We start from the raw sequence: 16,949 nt of genomic DNA, 5'->3' as shown, positions 1-16,949 counted from the left end.
TTTTAATTTAATTTTATTTCTCTATATTTAGTATAAATTTATTTATATTCCTAATATTTCGATCCTCGGTTGTGTGCAGAGCCTAAAAAAAAAAACGACGAATGAACAATTACCCGAAAGAAAAGCAAGATGATTGGATACCAATATATGCAATAACAGCACTGTATTACAAGTGATGGAGAAAATCTAAAATATTTATTGAAATTTGCGGCAGTTTCGAATGATTCTCAACATTCTTAGCGTTCTGGAGCATTTTGCTGATAAATTATTTTTGATTAGTAAATTCAAGCTAGAAAATTCTAAAATCATTCACTATCACTTTATCACATTCTAAATTTTAGAATGTTTTTTTGGCAATAAATTACTACGGAATGCTAGTAGAGATATAAAGAAAAGCCCTCTATTATGAGATAGGCGTCTAACATAAAATAGCGGAGTTTCTGCTAAACTAATAAACGTTATTGATTCCATCAAGAATTTATTGCTCTTGGATTGAAAATTATTTAGTAGAAAATTCATTATTAGATCATGCCTGTAGTCATTGTAAAAGAAGATTTTAGAATTTGGATGTCTTCAAGTTTCATTGAGATGAGCCTTTAAATTTTGTTTATTATTTAATAAATAAATATTTGACAATAAAGGCATTCTTCATGTAGTGATCCAGCAAATGAGAATGGATTGAAATGAATTGGAATGGATTTAGATTTTCAGAAATATTGATTCACGAATATTAAAATGAATGCTTTTCAATCCTGAATGCATTTTTATTCATTTATAGAAATGAATCATATCTCTATGCCTTTTAATCTAAAAATAATATTAGCTTTTTCTGTGCACAACACACACATTGTGAACACACTGTTCAATTCAAAATTTTGAATAGGAAATGCAATTTTTTAATCCAATTGCATCCAATTGAATCTAATTGAATCTAATTAAATCCAAAAAAAGTATTCGCTATTTAAAATACGCATTCGGATAAAAAATTTCAATCCATTTTAATCTATTCTTGTTTGCTGGGTCTCCCCAATAAGCTCCTATTCGAACGGTCGCGTAGAGTCGGCCCTGAAAGCGAGAAGCGTCAACAATCTCCCTCTCCTCTCCAGTCCCCGCCGACAGAGTCAGAAGCACCTGTTGCTTGCCTACCTGTTTTACTCGCTTCGCGGCACCGCTCCGTCAGTGCGTCGCGCGGCATTATAGCGAAGAGAGTGTATAGTGAGTAGATCTTTTCGCGACGTGAGATTCACACGCGCGCGCAAATAAACGTGTCGTGAAATTCGTGGAACGTTTACGGAAAGGATGTTTCGCCGCGATCGCGCTGGCGTTTCTTGGACCGACGGCTGAGAGACGCGGAGAAATCGATCCTCTCGTTTCTCATCTTGTTTCTCATCGCCAGCCGAATCTGACGATCGATCCTGTCCGCACAATCCACGATCTCCGGATGATCGCGAACCGGCGATCAAATATCGCGAATCAATCCTCTTCGTCACCGGTGGTAACACGAGAGGCTGCGATTCGGTGCCGCATATTACTGTCCGCGACGCACTTCACGTCGCAGCGGAGAAGCATCGCGCATTCGTTTCAAATCGACGCGGATTCGCGGATAGAAAAGTCATAATTGACAATTATTCATCGTTTTAATTCTACCTGCGAAACGGAATTTTGGTATTCAACAGACAATTGATGGAAGACGAAAAGGAAAAAAATTGAAGAAGTGAATTGGATAAGTTAATTTCGCTGCTCGCGTTTCGTCCGGGTGGATTGGTTCACGCGCGCGAAACTATACAACCAAATTGACGAAACGACAAAGAAAGAAAAGGAGAAGGAAAAGGAGACAGAAGATAGAGAGAGAGAGAGAGAGAGAGAGAGAGAGAGGAGAGTTAGTCGCAGAGCGTAATTGGCGGTAAGAACGCTGCGACCGGTTGAAGGCGCGCGAGAATATGCGCGAGAGACGGTTCTGAGTTCTGAGTGCGAGCGAGCCATGGAGGACGCAACAGCACCAGCAGCACCAGCAGCATCAGCAACGGCAGCGCAGGATACCTGCTTCGGGGCGGGTAGCGTAGCCGGAGCCGTGATCGGGACCTTTCTGACGACGATCCTTCTGCTCACCGTCGCCGCGTTTCTCTACAGGCAGTGGCGCCGGCGTAAGAGTGAGTCTTGTCTTTCAACCTGTTGATCCGATTTATATCCGTTTCTAAATGTAGATTGACTTTGATCTTTAATCAATTGTTTATCTTTTTCTAGTTCTAAAAATTAGAAAGAGATAATGAGTAAATTAAACCGAGATTAAAGTCAATCTACATTGATAGAAATAGACATCAGTGGAGATACTTTGAACATCGTTTTTAGGCTAAAAGAGAGACTGTCATGCATTTTTATAAATTATTTTATAATAATTATTTTATTAAGCGATGACTTTATTTCATTTATTGTTTTGTTTTTGTTAACATGCAAGCAAAGTATTATAGCTAGACTCTCTAGGATCCTAAGTTTTATTCTTCTTATAGTTTACTAGACAGAATTAATATAACTATCCATGAATTGCTTAAAAAATATATGAGATTTCTATCAAAATAAATTATAAAATAATTCATATATATGGGGAAAGTTTTGTTAAAGTATCTAAAAATTTAGTTAGACACAAATTTAAAAACAATTTTATTTGAACCGTCAAAATAATTATATAGAACTTTAACGTTGATAATGCTGCAAAAAGTTTCCACATTGTAGCAACTAGTTTGAGCGTGCTACATAATTGATTTAATGATTCAAACAAAATTATTTTCAGATCTGTATCTAACTAACTTTTTATACTTCGTACTTCGACAAAACTGTTCTTTCTGTGTAGTAAGTAAAATATAACATACAATAGAACATAAAATAAGTATAAAATATGTAACATAAAATAATTATATATTTAATTATATATACAATTATTTTGTATATTTATGTATTATTTTATGTATATAATATATTATATTATAATATATTATATAATTGTTATGTAAATAAATAACTCATTCAAATTTAAATTGCCAATTAATTTCCTTAAGGGTTAATTTCTGTAAGATTAAATTCTTGGACTTAATAATGATTTCGAAAAAAAGAAAAAAGAAAAAATATAAAAATATTCTTCGAATATATCCGTTTAAATATCGAGAATCTATCAATGTTTTCTGCATTTAGGAATGTCTGGGAAAACCCATTTTGTTTTCATTCAAAGATAACACTTGAAAATATTGTTCTCGAAAAAAATGAAATCTTGTTCTTTCGATTAGAAAAGATAGATTGCATCGTAGTTGATCGCAATACAATAAATCAACATCATTCAGAGAAATAGAAACGGGAAGGGATGCCACTTCACACTTCGACGAATATCCCAGTTCGGGCATTAATTGACGCTATTTTTAAAAGTGTCTCCATTGATTTTGTATATGTGTTCCTTTTTCCTTCGTCCAACGAATTCTCTTATTAACTTTTGAAATAACTTATGATTTATTTGATTCAATGAAAAACGCTCAAATGACGATTAAATAAACGTTCTGATGCTAGTTAGAACAGTTCGATTAACGCTTAAAGTTGCGCGACTTGAAAAATTTCGCGTTCTGAGAAAGGAATTGAAAGTGATTTTATATGTCTTGACACTTTCCATATGATTACTGGTGTAACGAGTCGCGCGATGTAAGTTTCCGCGCAAATTTTATCAAACGGTCTGAGCGATCGTTTCACGACCGGTCGCTTTAATCTAATTTTCTAAACAGAAACTAAGATTTTTGATAGCAGATTGTCGCAATGGAAAATACTTGTTTTATTAAAAAGATGTCTTAATAAAAAATTTTCTTAACAAATTAGGGATTATCAGAATTGCTTACAATAATTTTGGAACAACATTCAAGCATTTTATATATTTGTAAAAATTAATAAAATTCTGTATAATTTTATACAGAAAAAACAATTTTGCTGCAAGATCTAAAATTTTTTATTCAGATCTGAAAATAATGTTGTTGGAAACAAAATTAAAATAATATTTTTTAATTCCCAGCATTAAAATAATGTTGGAAATTAAAAAACGATGAGCAATACTGCAAAAAATTTAAATATTCCAACAAGCAGTTTGAGTTTCTAACAAAATTATTGGATTATCCGGAAAGTTCGTGTCGACTAACCTATATAATTTAATAAATGTATACTAAAATTTAAATTTTCTGCGTTCAATTTTCCTTCAACATCGGCACGAATTTTCCGGACAATCCAATATTTTCAGTGCCTAGTAAGATTTTATTCATTCTTTTTGTGATAATATGTTGTAAGGTATCTCATCTTCTACTGTAATTTGAGTAATATAGTAAATATGTATATATAATTGTTATATGAATAATTCTCATATTTAAATTATCAATTAATTTCTTTAAGATTGCGTTGCTGTAAGACTAAAATTCTTGGACTTAATAATGACTGCATGAAGAAAGGAAAAAGGAAAAGAGTTTATTCTTCGAATACATCTAATAATATAAATACTGCGAATTATGATAAATAATTTTTCTAGGGAAGATAAAACAAAAGCTACGAAACAATTTTTTTTATGACAGATATATAATTCAAACAAACAACATTTAATAACAAATACCTAATATCAGAAATGTAAAAAATTTGCTAAAAAGTTTTATCAGTCATAAACGCTATCTGAAGTACATTGTTCGAATTGTTAAAATAGAAGATCGATGTTCATCGAAGGTTCATTATGTCTTGTTTAGAATAACATTTCCGCAGCTTTAGATTCGTGACAATCGGCCGCATTTTTGTTGTCGAGATTTTTGCGTGGTCGCTGCCGTACGGTACGCACGTACGAATCGGTCGGTGAAAGTAATTTAACACGCCGAGTGTCGTAGCGAGAATATACTGGTATAATCTGTTACGATATTTGATGCTGGCGAAATTCCGATGTTACACACGCGTGTGAATATAAATCCGCGGTACTCCGCGATCTCGCTTTCGTTTGCAAATATCGTACCTTTCATTGCCGCTTAAACATCACAGTTTTGGAAAAAGCATTGTCGTTCGCACGATAAATTTAAGAATAGGGAAACGATTATACTTATACTACTTAATGGCTATATTTAAAACCGTTGATTAATTTTCCTTTAAGAACGCGTTATATTCTTCATGAGGCCGAATTCCCGGAGCCCACGGTACGATGACTTCGCGAAAAGAAGGGAGTAAAGAATGCATAATTCTTAGAGGAAATACCTCTGCCATTGTAACAGCGGCAGCAACAGCAACATCGGTGTGTATGCATACGTGTGCGTGTAGGACGTTGGTTTCCCGGCGAATTCCTGCGTACGAGCGACGTATCAACGTCGAGTGTTCGCGAATCGCGACAAGATTTACGTATCTAAGGAGAAACGCGGAAGCAGCAGGTATATCTCTTCTACCTGTTCTCGTTCATCCTCGACGACACGAATGCTCGATATTCGATGGAAAGCGACGACGATAAGCTCATAGCATAAGCAGTGAGGAATCTCCTTAGAATATACAATTAATGTAGCTACTATTAAATATGCATGGAGAGAATTTTTTCTTAGAGTTTATCCTGAAAATATGATAGTCGTGGGACAACATCTGTATTTCGAAGAATTTTAATGTAAATCTCTCTCATTCATTAATAAACCTACAATAAAGTATAAAATAAGTTTAATTAATTTGAAGTACATGGTAAAAATCTTTAAAATATTGTATTGTACCGCACCTATCATGTTTTTAGGGTAAATTTTAAAAGAAAATTCTCTCCGTGTATAAATGTCTTATTAATATATTAAATAGTAGAAGTATATATTTCTATTATTTAAATGCATTGTATATTGCACTTTATATTGTTAATCATTGGAAGTTCTAATAAATCTCATGGTCTGTGAATCTGAAATATTTATCATATGCAATTCTGATCTTTCCGTTGATTTAAAAAGCTATAAATTCTGTGCCCTCAGTAAAAGGGACTCTGCAATTTTACATTTAAGTCTGTAAAGACTTTTGGTGCGAAATCAAATTGGGAAACGTTGGTACAGGCAATTGTAAAGAATAATACGCAGATCGATCGGTAATTCCATCGATACGTGACGGATTTGTCCACTCGAGCGGTGAAATACGCAGTTCTATTATCGGATAAGAGGTACATGCTCTAATATGGCATGCCTCTAATCCTCTCGCGTTGTAGCTTATCGTTTAAATCATATTAACGATCCTAAAGCTTACGTACTTATCGCGCTGTTAGAAATCACATACTCTCTCTATTCCGAATCAATTATTTCTGCGATTTTTATCTTCGGAGATTTAAAAACAATTCTAACAATAAGTGAAATCAAAGTGAGCGTAGGGGATTCGCAAAGAGAATTTGAAAATAGAAAAATGTTTTCGTCTACTTTCTTTTTATTTTCATGCAATTTCAACGCTACGTCAGTATTTAATTTATATATTATAATTTCTTTTTACACGGAGAGAATTTTCTTTTAAAATTTACCCTACAAATAGTAGTTGTACAGTATAATATTTTGAAGATTTTTACCATGCGCTTCAGTAAAATTGATTAAACTGATTGTATACTTATTTTATACTTTATTGTAGTTTAATGAACGGGAGAGATTTATATTAAAATTCTTCGAAATACAATCTTGTTCCACGACTGTCATTTTCAGAGTAAATTCTAAGAAAAAAATTCTCTCCGTGTAGAATTTCTATATACACATTACATTTATACTATATTGATGTATCAATATTTCTCGGTTATAAATTGCTCTTCTACCGATCTGCGCTCTCTAACATTTGATATAAACATTTTTGGGTCATACGTGATAGCCAGGACCCTTTTCCTACTTTCCCTTTAATTTGATGCTTGTGCTGTTTCCCGCGCGATCGTGCAATCTCAACATATAATAACAGCGCGAAATCATCTCGGCGAATTTGTGAATGCCATGAGAGCGAGATAAGTCGCATGCGGAAAGAACAGTTTCCGCTGAAGCATCCAAATGATAAAAAAAAATTATTTTCAAATCCAACTTCAATATCCAACTAAAGTTTTAGTTATTTCAGTAAAATTCATGATAAAATCGTTTTTTTCCGTACGGCTGCGACGTGTTCGCGTGCAAGTCCGAGTAAATAATTCACATCACGGTGCAAGTTGTAAATGTCATTATGTGTAGATTAACGTGTGGAGAAGCATTAGTGTAGCAAATAAGGGGCCTGAGATATTTCCGATCCTCTCTACTAAAACAATGTTCGTATAAACAACTATAACTTTGTTAATATGTGAATTATTGAAATTTTGTTACAATTTATATATTTTTATTTATAATTTGTGTTGTTCTAATTAAAATGTTATTAATCTAGCCAAATTTTTTAAATTAAAACATAAAATTTTGATAATTTGCATATCAACAAAATTATAATTGTCATACCAAACATTTTTCTGGATGTCGACGCGACGCGATGTTCACGCTTACGTGAAGGACGCATTGCGTTTAGCCGCTTGCGAGAGCTCCTTGCGAGAGCATCGAGGAGAACATCGAGGATGATTTCCTACGCGACGATTATGCGAAATGTCGAAACGATCGAAATTATGTCACTGCAGCATACCATGTTCCCTTCTGACGACGTGGTTTTCCCGCTGCCACGAAGAACACTGAAGGCTGCCATGAAAACGCTAGAAGGCGAGAAATTTGCGAGGAGTATTCATTGCAAATAATTAACCCCTCGGTGCCACTCTAGGTGACACATCCGGCTTTCTTTTCCTAATGATTTTCCGATACTTTTTCCATTGCTTATAAGTTTCTTATTAATAGGAGAAGATCAGCTGATGTGATTATTTAAAATGTATATTATAGATGTACGGAAAGGATGATATTGCTAAAGTATCTAAAAATTTAACTATAGATTTAAAAATAATTTTATTGGGCCATAAAAATAATTGCATGGAATACTCGAACTGATTGCTAAATTGTCAAAACTTTTTGCAGCATTGCTCATTATGCTTGAAACAATGTTATTTTTAGATCCGTATCTTGCTAAATTTTTGAATATTTCAATAAAATCTTTCTTTCCGTGTACATTTACTTGATATGTTCTTTAATATCTGGCGTTTCAATTGGAGAAAAATTGTTTACAATATGTTGCATTTTTAAAATTGAAAATTATAAGCAATTGAATTGAATTAAATATGCCATATCCATGTTATTTTCTTGGTACTGAAGGGTTAACGATTTATTAAAATGAACTGATTATTGAATAAAAGATTGCAATGTTGTCGAGAGAGAAACGGTTGATTGTATCGCACCAAATTTTACATTCTTGACGACCAAAGTGGCACAATTTCGTGATCGGACTCCATTGCGTCGCCAGGCGCCGAGGAATACTGTCGGCCTACCTCCAGGCGGTTTGGTTTAAAAAGTGGAGACAAGTCGATCGACCGCGCGCGCGGCCTCATACCGGTTTTCTCGAGCGAAAACGTGGATCATCCGACACCCGCTCGACTATAGATCGAAAGAAAGGCCGATCTCAGGGGCGCCCATTAATGAATGGCATTGTACACGCGCGAGTACTCTTTAAAGGTAGGTACTCGCGGCCGGTAATAGACGAGCCCAGCGAAACTGGCGAAGGTCTTTAGAAAGTGCGACCGCTTCAGGTTCCCGGCTAGGGAGTCGGGTCGTTGTATTTGATACCAACATCGCAGGTATGCCGCACCATATGGCAATACGCGTATGCGTGTGCGTATACATGCGTGTGCGCGTCACATCGCGTTTTAAGACCGTGTCACACTCGCCTCGCGCCAGGATATTTAGATATTCATAGTCGGTTCTTATATTTAAGACGGTCTTAAGTAGTCTTAAAATGTGATAAGCCAATCACAAAATCGTATTAACATCTTAAGATGTTGCTTAAGACGTTAAGTTAAAATAAGAACGGATTATATGAATATCGGCTTTATTTACTCTTTAAATTCTTTCGAGTGGAATTTCACTCTAAACATTGAAAATTGAGCCAGTCTTGAAGAAAAGTTTCAATCTTCAAGAGTGAGATTTATTTATTCTTCAGAATGATAATTCACTCTGAATTTTAAAAGTTTTAAGCCCAGTTGCACCAATGTCACTTGGATTGTAAACGAGACTTAAAATTCTATCTGTCTCGTTTTAAAGCTAAAAAGAGACAGAGGCAGAAAAAGTTTTAAGCCTCGCTTAAAATCAAAGTAATGTTGGTGCAATCGGGCCTTAAAGAGTCAAATCTTAAAGCTATCCCTTAAAATTATCGATCACCATAGCGAAAGTATAAGACTTGATTCTAAAATGATACTTGTTTTCATTAATATAGTTGAACTAAAATTAACTTTAATATCAGTTCAATTCTTTATTCCTTTCTAATTTTTAAGAAATAGAAAAACATGAAAGTTGAACTGAGATTAAATCCTGGCGAAAGTAAAAATTGGAGCGCAAGTTGAATGTAAGGGGAGAATAACAGAAGCGTAAACAAAGCTTCTAGGAGGCAAAAAGTGTAAACACTTTACGTTTACGTTTCTTTTACGTTTCGTTTCAATTTTTGCCTCCTAGAAACTTCGTTTATGTTTCTGTTACTCTCCCCTTACATTCACACAACTTACATTCCGATTTTTATTTTTGCCAAGGAAATTCATTTATATTGATGGAAATGGCATGCAAACATCGAAAGCGTTTCTTGAACTGCATATTTGCTGAATTTATTCCTTTCCATAAAAATAGCAAATTCATTTTAACATTAGTCATTTTAACATTCGAATCAAAGCAAGTTTATAAGTTTTTATAAAAATTACTCCAATTTATTTTCTAAGAGATTGTTCATTTTATTGCATATATATAAATAAATTAAAATTGATAAATTACTTTCCTTTTTTATCCTTTTAAGGAATATATTAAGAATGTATATTAAAGAGAATTACTTTCAAATTTTAATTATCAAAAAAGAATTAATACATATCACACTGGAACTATCGATGATTAATTCTGATATATAATATAGTATACTTAAATAACAGAAATTAATCATTGTTAGCTCTAATATTAACATACGGCATTTCCAATAATACAAACGCATAAACTGGAATCAAAGCTGAGTTATTTAAATTAGAACAGTCTCGTGAACTAAGATAATAATACCTTTATACATGGAATATTCCTAGATGGAATTGCACGGTAGACATATCACGTTTAAAAGGAAAACAAATACATTTGCTATAACGATCGTCGTAATAGAGGATCGACTCTCGGCTTGTTACCTTCGGACTTTCATCTTACGTACTTCCGTCATATCCTTTCGATCCCTGCTGTTAGATACGCGTGACGCGGCTTTTACTCCTCTCGAACGCAAGGCACCCGGTAATCTCCGCACGCACACGCGTGTTTGCGTGCTGAAACACGCGGTACGCGGCGCTTAACCGGTCGGTTCTCTCTCGCGGTAATAAATTACTTTCACGAAGTCACATGCCGGTGCGGCGCGACGTTGCGAGAATCGGATCGTGCGTGATGTGGACGACGCTCCGACGCAACGCTCGCTTACATCGGTATCGTGACGTCAACGTAGCCGTCTCTATTGCGAGACATCGTCACGGAAGAGATACAGACATATCCGCGATATGCCATACGAGAGCAAAGACACCCGGTACATGCGGGCACTGCGCAACGGTACGATCGTAGTACGTTATTGGTTGCTGCCTGACTGTCATTAGGTTTACATGTAATGGCTATCCTCTGTTTACTGTCGTATGGAGGAGCGTATCGATCTTGTCATATGTTTTGTGACATCTAACGACAATAATAAGAGGTCGGATCTTTCTAGGGAGAGTTGCGCGGAATCAATATAAAAATTGCACTGAAAAAAAGTTTCCTAGATCTTAATTCATATTTCTTTGAATAGCCCTGAGTAAACATATATTTACAGTAAATAAATGTTTATTCAATAAAATATTGATAGTTAATAGTTGTTTCAAATAAATACATGTTTATATTTAGTAAATATTTACTTAAAACTATATTCAAACAAGTTTATTAAGATTTAGTTCGGTGTAGAGTGAACGATCGAAGGGAAAAAACGAGATAGTACGCGGAAAAAAGATGCAAGAATGCAGAAATATTATTTATTTCGAATAATATTTGTCACATCTAATTTGCATTTAAATCCATTTTTATTTTATTTTCAAGTTTCTAAAAATTATAAAAATTATAAATCTAGTTTTGTTATTTTAATTTTATTTATTAAGTACGTATCAAAATTCTTTTTTATAGTACGTGTTAAAGATAAATCTCAATATGTTGCAAATAAAAATCTCGATTCGAATTTTTTTCAAGAACAGATCTTTTAAAAATCTCTCAAAACTTTCATTTCCAGTCACGTTAGCTGCACTTTGTGCAATTCTTCGTATTTCTTCGTGGCACTTATATTTATAACGTGATAATATTTTGATAATAATTTGAAAAAAAAAATATTTCTGTGAACAATATTTGATCTACGATAATACGCACTTTTAGTCTCATCATTAAAATTTCGCGATCTTTTACACGATTCCTAAAGAAATTTTTCACCACATGCTTGTATCCATGAAGATTGATTTAAAATACATCGCTATGAATAATAACGTAGAGTCGTTCGTGCCAAGGTGTCGTGAAGGTGCAATAAACGCATTAAAATTGTGCGTCAGGTATATAACAGGTGTTACGGCAGTAGGTGATGTGGGCAGTGATTATACAGATTATGAAAAAAGACATCATTTTAATCGCAGCAATTAGTTGCGATCTTAAGACTGAAGAAGCCGACACCTTATATGTCGCGAGATTGCACATCAATCGTAGAAGAAGGTTGAATCACCATTCTGAAATTGTACTTTTCACGCAGCATTGCGTGTCAAGTGACGAGAACGATCCTAGATAATATAAAGTCTAAAGTCGGGAGACATAAGACATCATTAAAATGTCTTCAAGACATCTTTTTGACAGTTCTCGCAAATATTTCTTTAGCTAATATTTATAGTCGTAATTCTTATATTTAAAACTGTCTTAAGTACAGTCTTAAAATGTATTGGCATGTTAAGATATTACTTAACACAGTTTTGAAATAAGAATGGAACATGAATAGCGACCATAAAGTCGTATTAACATCTTAACGCAATCTTGAAATAGAAATCGACTATGAATCGAGCTTTAAGTCCTGAAACACAATAGGTTTAGTAAGCTTTAAGCCGTAAAATATTGGCTAATCACAGTCAAATGTGAGGAGAATAATGAACTATAATTGATTAATTTTTTACAGTTTAATTCTTATTATGCCAATTGTATTTGAGGATTAAAACGTCTTTTATATCCTATAATTTTGGATTTTGTATTATCAGTTGGAATGCAACAATGTTGTGAATATAAATTCAGTCTTCACACAATCTCTATGAAAAATTTTAATTATATCATGCTAAAAAGTTATCTGTAAAATTACTATATAAGTAGTTTGCGAAATTACAAATTGGAATATTGTAAACTGTAAGAATTTCTCTCATTTAAAAATCGTTTGACGTAAACGATCTGCAGATTTAATCTCTGAAGGGAGCTAAATATTTCTTCCGATAAAAGGAAAATCAAATCAGTGGAAGAGAAAGCGTGCGAAGGAAATTATCGGTGACAAAAGGATGCATCCGCGAAATTCGTCGGCTGCAGTAATAAGACAACGAGAATCACATTCGAATCTGGAGCAACTCGTATGAGAATTGGTCTGCGAGTTTCCCACACATTCGCTCGACAGTAGCTCTCGGCTCGCGCAAGAAATCTTGATGCGTCAGGAAAATGGATTAATAGTTCACTCGCAAATTACGCTTGTCATACCTATATCGCGCATATCGGTGTAATAAACACGGATTGCGTTCGAAAGATTGCGATCGAAGGAGCACGAAGTTGAGTTATATGTGATGGCTAATTGTTACTGCCTAGCTTTTCTTGACGGCGCGGAATATTAGAATGAGAAATCTTACATGAATCATTGATAAAAAAAATAATATCGCGTTGCACTGTCGATTTAAAATTCTCTATGATGTGCTGAAATGCGATAGAAATGTTTAATCTATAAATTTTGTAATTTAATATATTTTATTATTTTCTATTCTATATCTCCTAAGATTTCTTAAATTTAAATTGTAACGTGTGAATGTTTTTATGAAATGTTATATGTGCTATTTTATTATTCTTCATTTTTTATAGTATATATATACTAAGAAAAATTTCTAGAAAATGTAAAGAGTAAACTACACAGATTTTAATCATAAAAGAATTCTGGTTATTTCAGCTTTCATAATTCAATAAATAGATTTAATAAAAAAATTTTGATTTATTCGTTTTCAATTAGAATTTCGATTAATGCCATTAAATTCTTTGTCTACTTTCAATATTTTTAATTATTCAAACAAGAACGTTACCATTGTAATTTTTTCCCACAAGTTAATAACAGTTAAGGAAATAACAATTTTAAACGGTTCAACATTTTAGCGATGAATCTATTTTTACGGAGTGTTTTCCATTTGATGACACAAATTGACACAAATATTCTACCTTTGTTACTCTCTGAATGCCAAGATAGAATGATGTTTATCGACTTTTATCACTAAATGGAAAGCTTCTACAGAGATTTTATTGTGCAAGTCGCTTTAATGTTTTTTCGTGAACGTGTATGTGTTTCGGAAGGTCACCTCTTTTTGTGACGACAATATTTATTCTGTTAAATACGTGACAGCAACGCGAAGTGACGCAGTTTCATGAATCACGATGTGCTCGTAATCAAATCATACTCACACAAATACGTGTACGAGGACGCACGCATTGTCCAACCTTCATTCACAAACGAGAGCATTGTAGGACGTACAAAAAGGAGAAAAAAAGAATCGTGTAGTAGGCCGGGCCCACTCGTCCGATGAGATTTTCGCTTTCCATTAGCCACAGAAGCGCGCCCATTTAAGCGCGTCTCAACTGGAGCGGCAAAGTTTCGATTAGAGCGGTAATAATAACGTCTTCCTGTCCGAGATAAAATGGAATACTCCGACCTATAGACCTATAGACACGCTTTTGGGATTAGATTCTTGAGAAGAGAGATTTACCGCACTCCATCGGAAGTCACAAATTTTGCCCATAAGTTCGCGCGAGTTTGTGGCAACGATTCTTAACATTCTAAACTATTCCTACAGATTTTTAACATTAAAATACACTGAGGACGACTAAAATATAAAGGAATTGTTATGGGTTTATAGATGTGGAATACCACGATATCCTATGTAGTTTCGTTGCAGTCTGGAGACAAAATCATCAAAATTATTTCTTCACAGTTTGCTTGGACGTTGTAATATGGCCATTAATATTTACTGCGTACATACATTAGTTGTTACGGCATTGTCTTAAAAGCTGCATTTCAGTTTTGCAGATTGTAGACAGTTTTACAAGTGTGTGCACTTTTTACGTAATTTCGAGAGTATATTAATTTGTAAGTTCAGTCTAACTTGGAGATCTCAAATGTGACTTTCAAATGACAGAATTGAATTAAATTTGATAAAAAAATGAATCTTTTTGTATATGTATTCGACGTGTAAAATTGTACTAGTTGATGATATTCTATCTTCCCCTCCTCTTATATTACCGTAATCTTTTTCTCCTTCTTCAGTTTTTTGTAAATTATGTTTGTTTTGCATATAGGAAGAACTTTTATCTATAGCATAATTGATATCACTCCATAATCGATATTAGACGATTCTTATATTTAAACACAGTCTTAAGATATTACGAACTAATCAGGTTGTATTAATATCTTAAGACATTACTTAAAACGGGCTTGAAATAAGAACTATGAATATCGGCCTATAATTAATAACTTGTAATGAAAGTAATTATAATATTGTATGAATATCTACTGAGTTATTTCAGTAAACCAAAATGGTAGTCCATTATCCCCTCCATCCTTCTACTTATGTTAGTAAAATATAATAGAATTGAAACGTATGTATCAATAATTTATTTTTTTGTTAAATATTCAATATTTTCTACGAAATTTTAATACATTATTAAAATTAGATTTGCAGGGTAGAATCTTGTAATACATTTTTAGTAAACTGTCAGTTTTATGCATCACTATCCAGACATGCGTATTTAAAAAACATCATAAAGATGTATTAACAAAAAAATATTTTTTTCTCGTATGTTTAAAAGACATCTTCGCGACATCTTTTAACATGCATATTGTTTGGTATTTCGAAAATCGGAATTTCGCTTTTCGAGAAGAAAGCCGAGTTAATTCGAGTTGATACAGTGAGATTTTCATTGACTGTCTCAGCTTTGAGATTCATTTCCTCAAAGAGATTAGTTTAATCTTTCTCAAGATCGTTATCTCGAACACGTGTGCCAGACCTCGACCACATCATCCATTCTGCTGTATAGTAGAATTATTGACGAGATGTGGGCGTAGAGAGGAAAGGGTAACTGCATCGTTACGGCAATGGCACCGTAGAGACAAAATTGCATTGTACGTGCGGTTCCATTGAACCACGAGGTGGAGAAGAAGGCGGAGAGGGAGGTAAAGCGGAGCGAACTCGCGGAATCCGGGCGCAGAATGCAGAACCGCATATAGGAGCACCGCTTTATCTGCCCGCGTATGAGCGAGATATCGGCGAACGGGTTTCACGACTCGACTTTGCAGAACGGAGTTCGGTGAACACGTATACGATCCATATTACACCGGGTGTCCCGCGATTTTCGCAACTACGGACGTACTTTTTTCTGCAGAGCAGAATTACCGTAGTGAGAATGTTGCTCGATTCAGTTCTGCATGGATCAGTTTCGTGGAGCGATACTTTGTCCAACTTTTCATTTATCACGACAATCATTTACGTCTTATGCTGTTTTTGTCTTCTTTCTTTTTCTTCCTATTTTTTTCAATAAATTTTTTCTTCTGTTTTAATGCTGAAAAAAATAAAATAGTAAAATTTATTTATACGTCAATCCGTTACTTTAAATTATTCAAAGAATAATATCATGCGCGTCCAATTAATATCAAGAATTATTTGACTAATTAAAAGATTTTATCAGTCAAATATTCATAATAATTCTACTAATGAAAGATGCATGAAGAACGGCATTGCGTGTTACTTACATGATTAAATTTCTATTATCTAAAATTTGAGAAAGTAAAATAAAAATACGTGGAAAATTACGACAAATGGTATGTATCTGAGCTCCTATCTAAAGTAGGGCAATACGCGAAGGCTACCAATTGCAGACGATGCAGCAAAAGATAAAACTGGCAGCTGACAACCTACTGTCACTTGACACGCACCTCTTACATAATAATAATAAAGTTCCTCTTAACATACCCGCATTTACTCATCGGTGAAATCTAAAATTGTACACAAAGGTGCAGAAACATCTTTGAATTATGAAGCCTGTTTGTTTTTCAATTTCTTAACAAGAAATTATCGTTCGAAATTCAACACGGGAGCGATTGTTTACATGTTATTTATGTTTCATTAAAGTACATTGTATTATATATTACATTATGTTGCTCTACATTGAGTTGCAAATGACATGTATTTTCTACATTTTCTGGAATTTAATTATAGATTCCAGTCCGTTTTTTAAAAGGATCATGAATTCTAATTTAAATATTTATTATTCAGATCTGAAGAGTGATGTTCCCATTGTTTTATCCACGATTGTCTTAAATTTTTATTTTATCCTAAACGCTTAAAACACTCTGAATATTTATACTTTACAAATATAAATATTTATGGAATGTAAATGTTGAAAATCAAGTTTCCAGTGTTTTGTTCAAATTTCTCGAAATTAAATAAATGTTTTGCAACAATATACATTGTTATTCTTCTCTCTCTCTCTGATAATTACATGATAATGATATAACATATC

General features: G+C 33.8%; 1 protein-coding gene across 1 annotated transcript in view; it reads left to right on the top strand.

The window, feature by feature from the left end:
* The first annotated feature begins 1,169 nt into the window (after nucleotides 1-1,169).
* The window catches only part of LOC108684162, a 36,743-nt gene continuing 20,963 nt past the window's right edge, over nucleotides 1,170-16,949 (top strand). Inside the window, exon 1 of the mRNA XM_018188295.1 lies at nucleotides 1,170-2,150. Coding sequence (XP_018043784.1) covers nucleotides 1,982-2,150 — 169 coding nt within the window. The 5' untranslated portion in view covers nucleotides 1,170-1,981. The remainder of the gene's footprint in view (nucleotides 2,151-16,949) is intronic.

This window comes from Atta colombica, unplaced genomic scaffold (assembly GCF_001594045.1).
Source record: "Atta colombica isolate Treedump-2 unplaced genomic scaffold, Acol1.0 scaffold126, whole genome shotgun sequence".
Classification (NCBI taxonomy): Eukaryota; Metazoa; Arthropoda; class Insecta; order Hymenoptera; family Formicidae; genus Atta; species Atta colombica.
The sequence above is the reverse complement of the archived record's forward strand: the minus strand, read 5'-3'. Positions and strand labels throughout refer to the sequence as shown.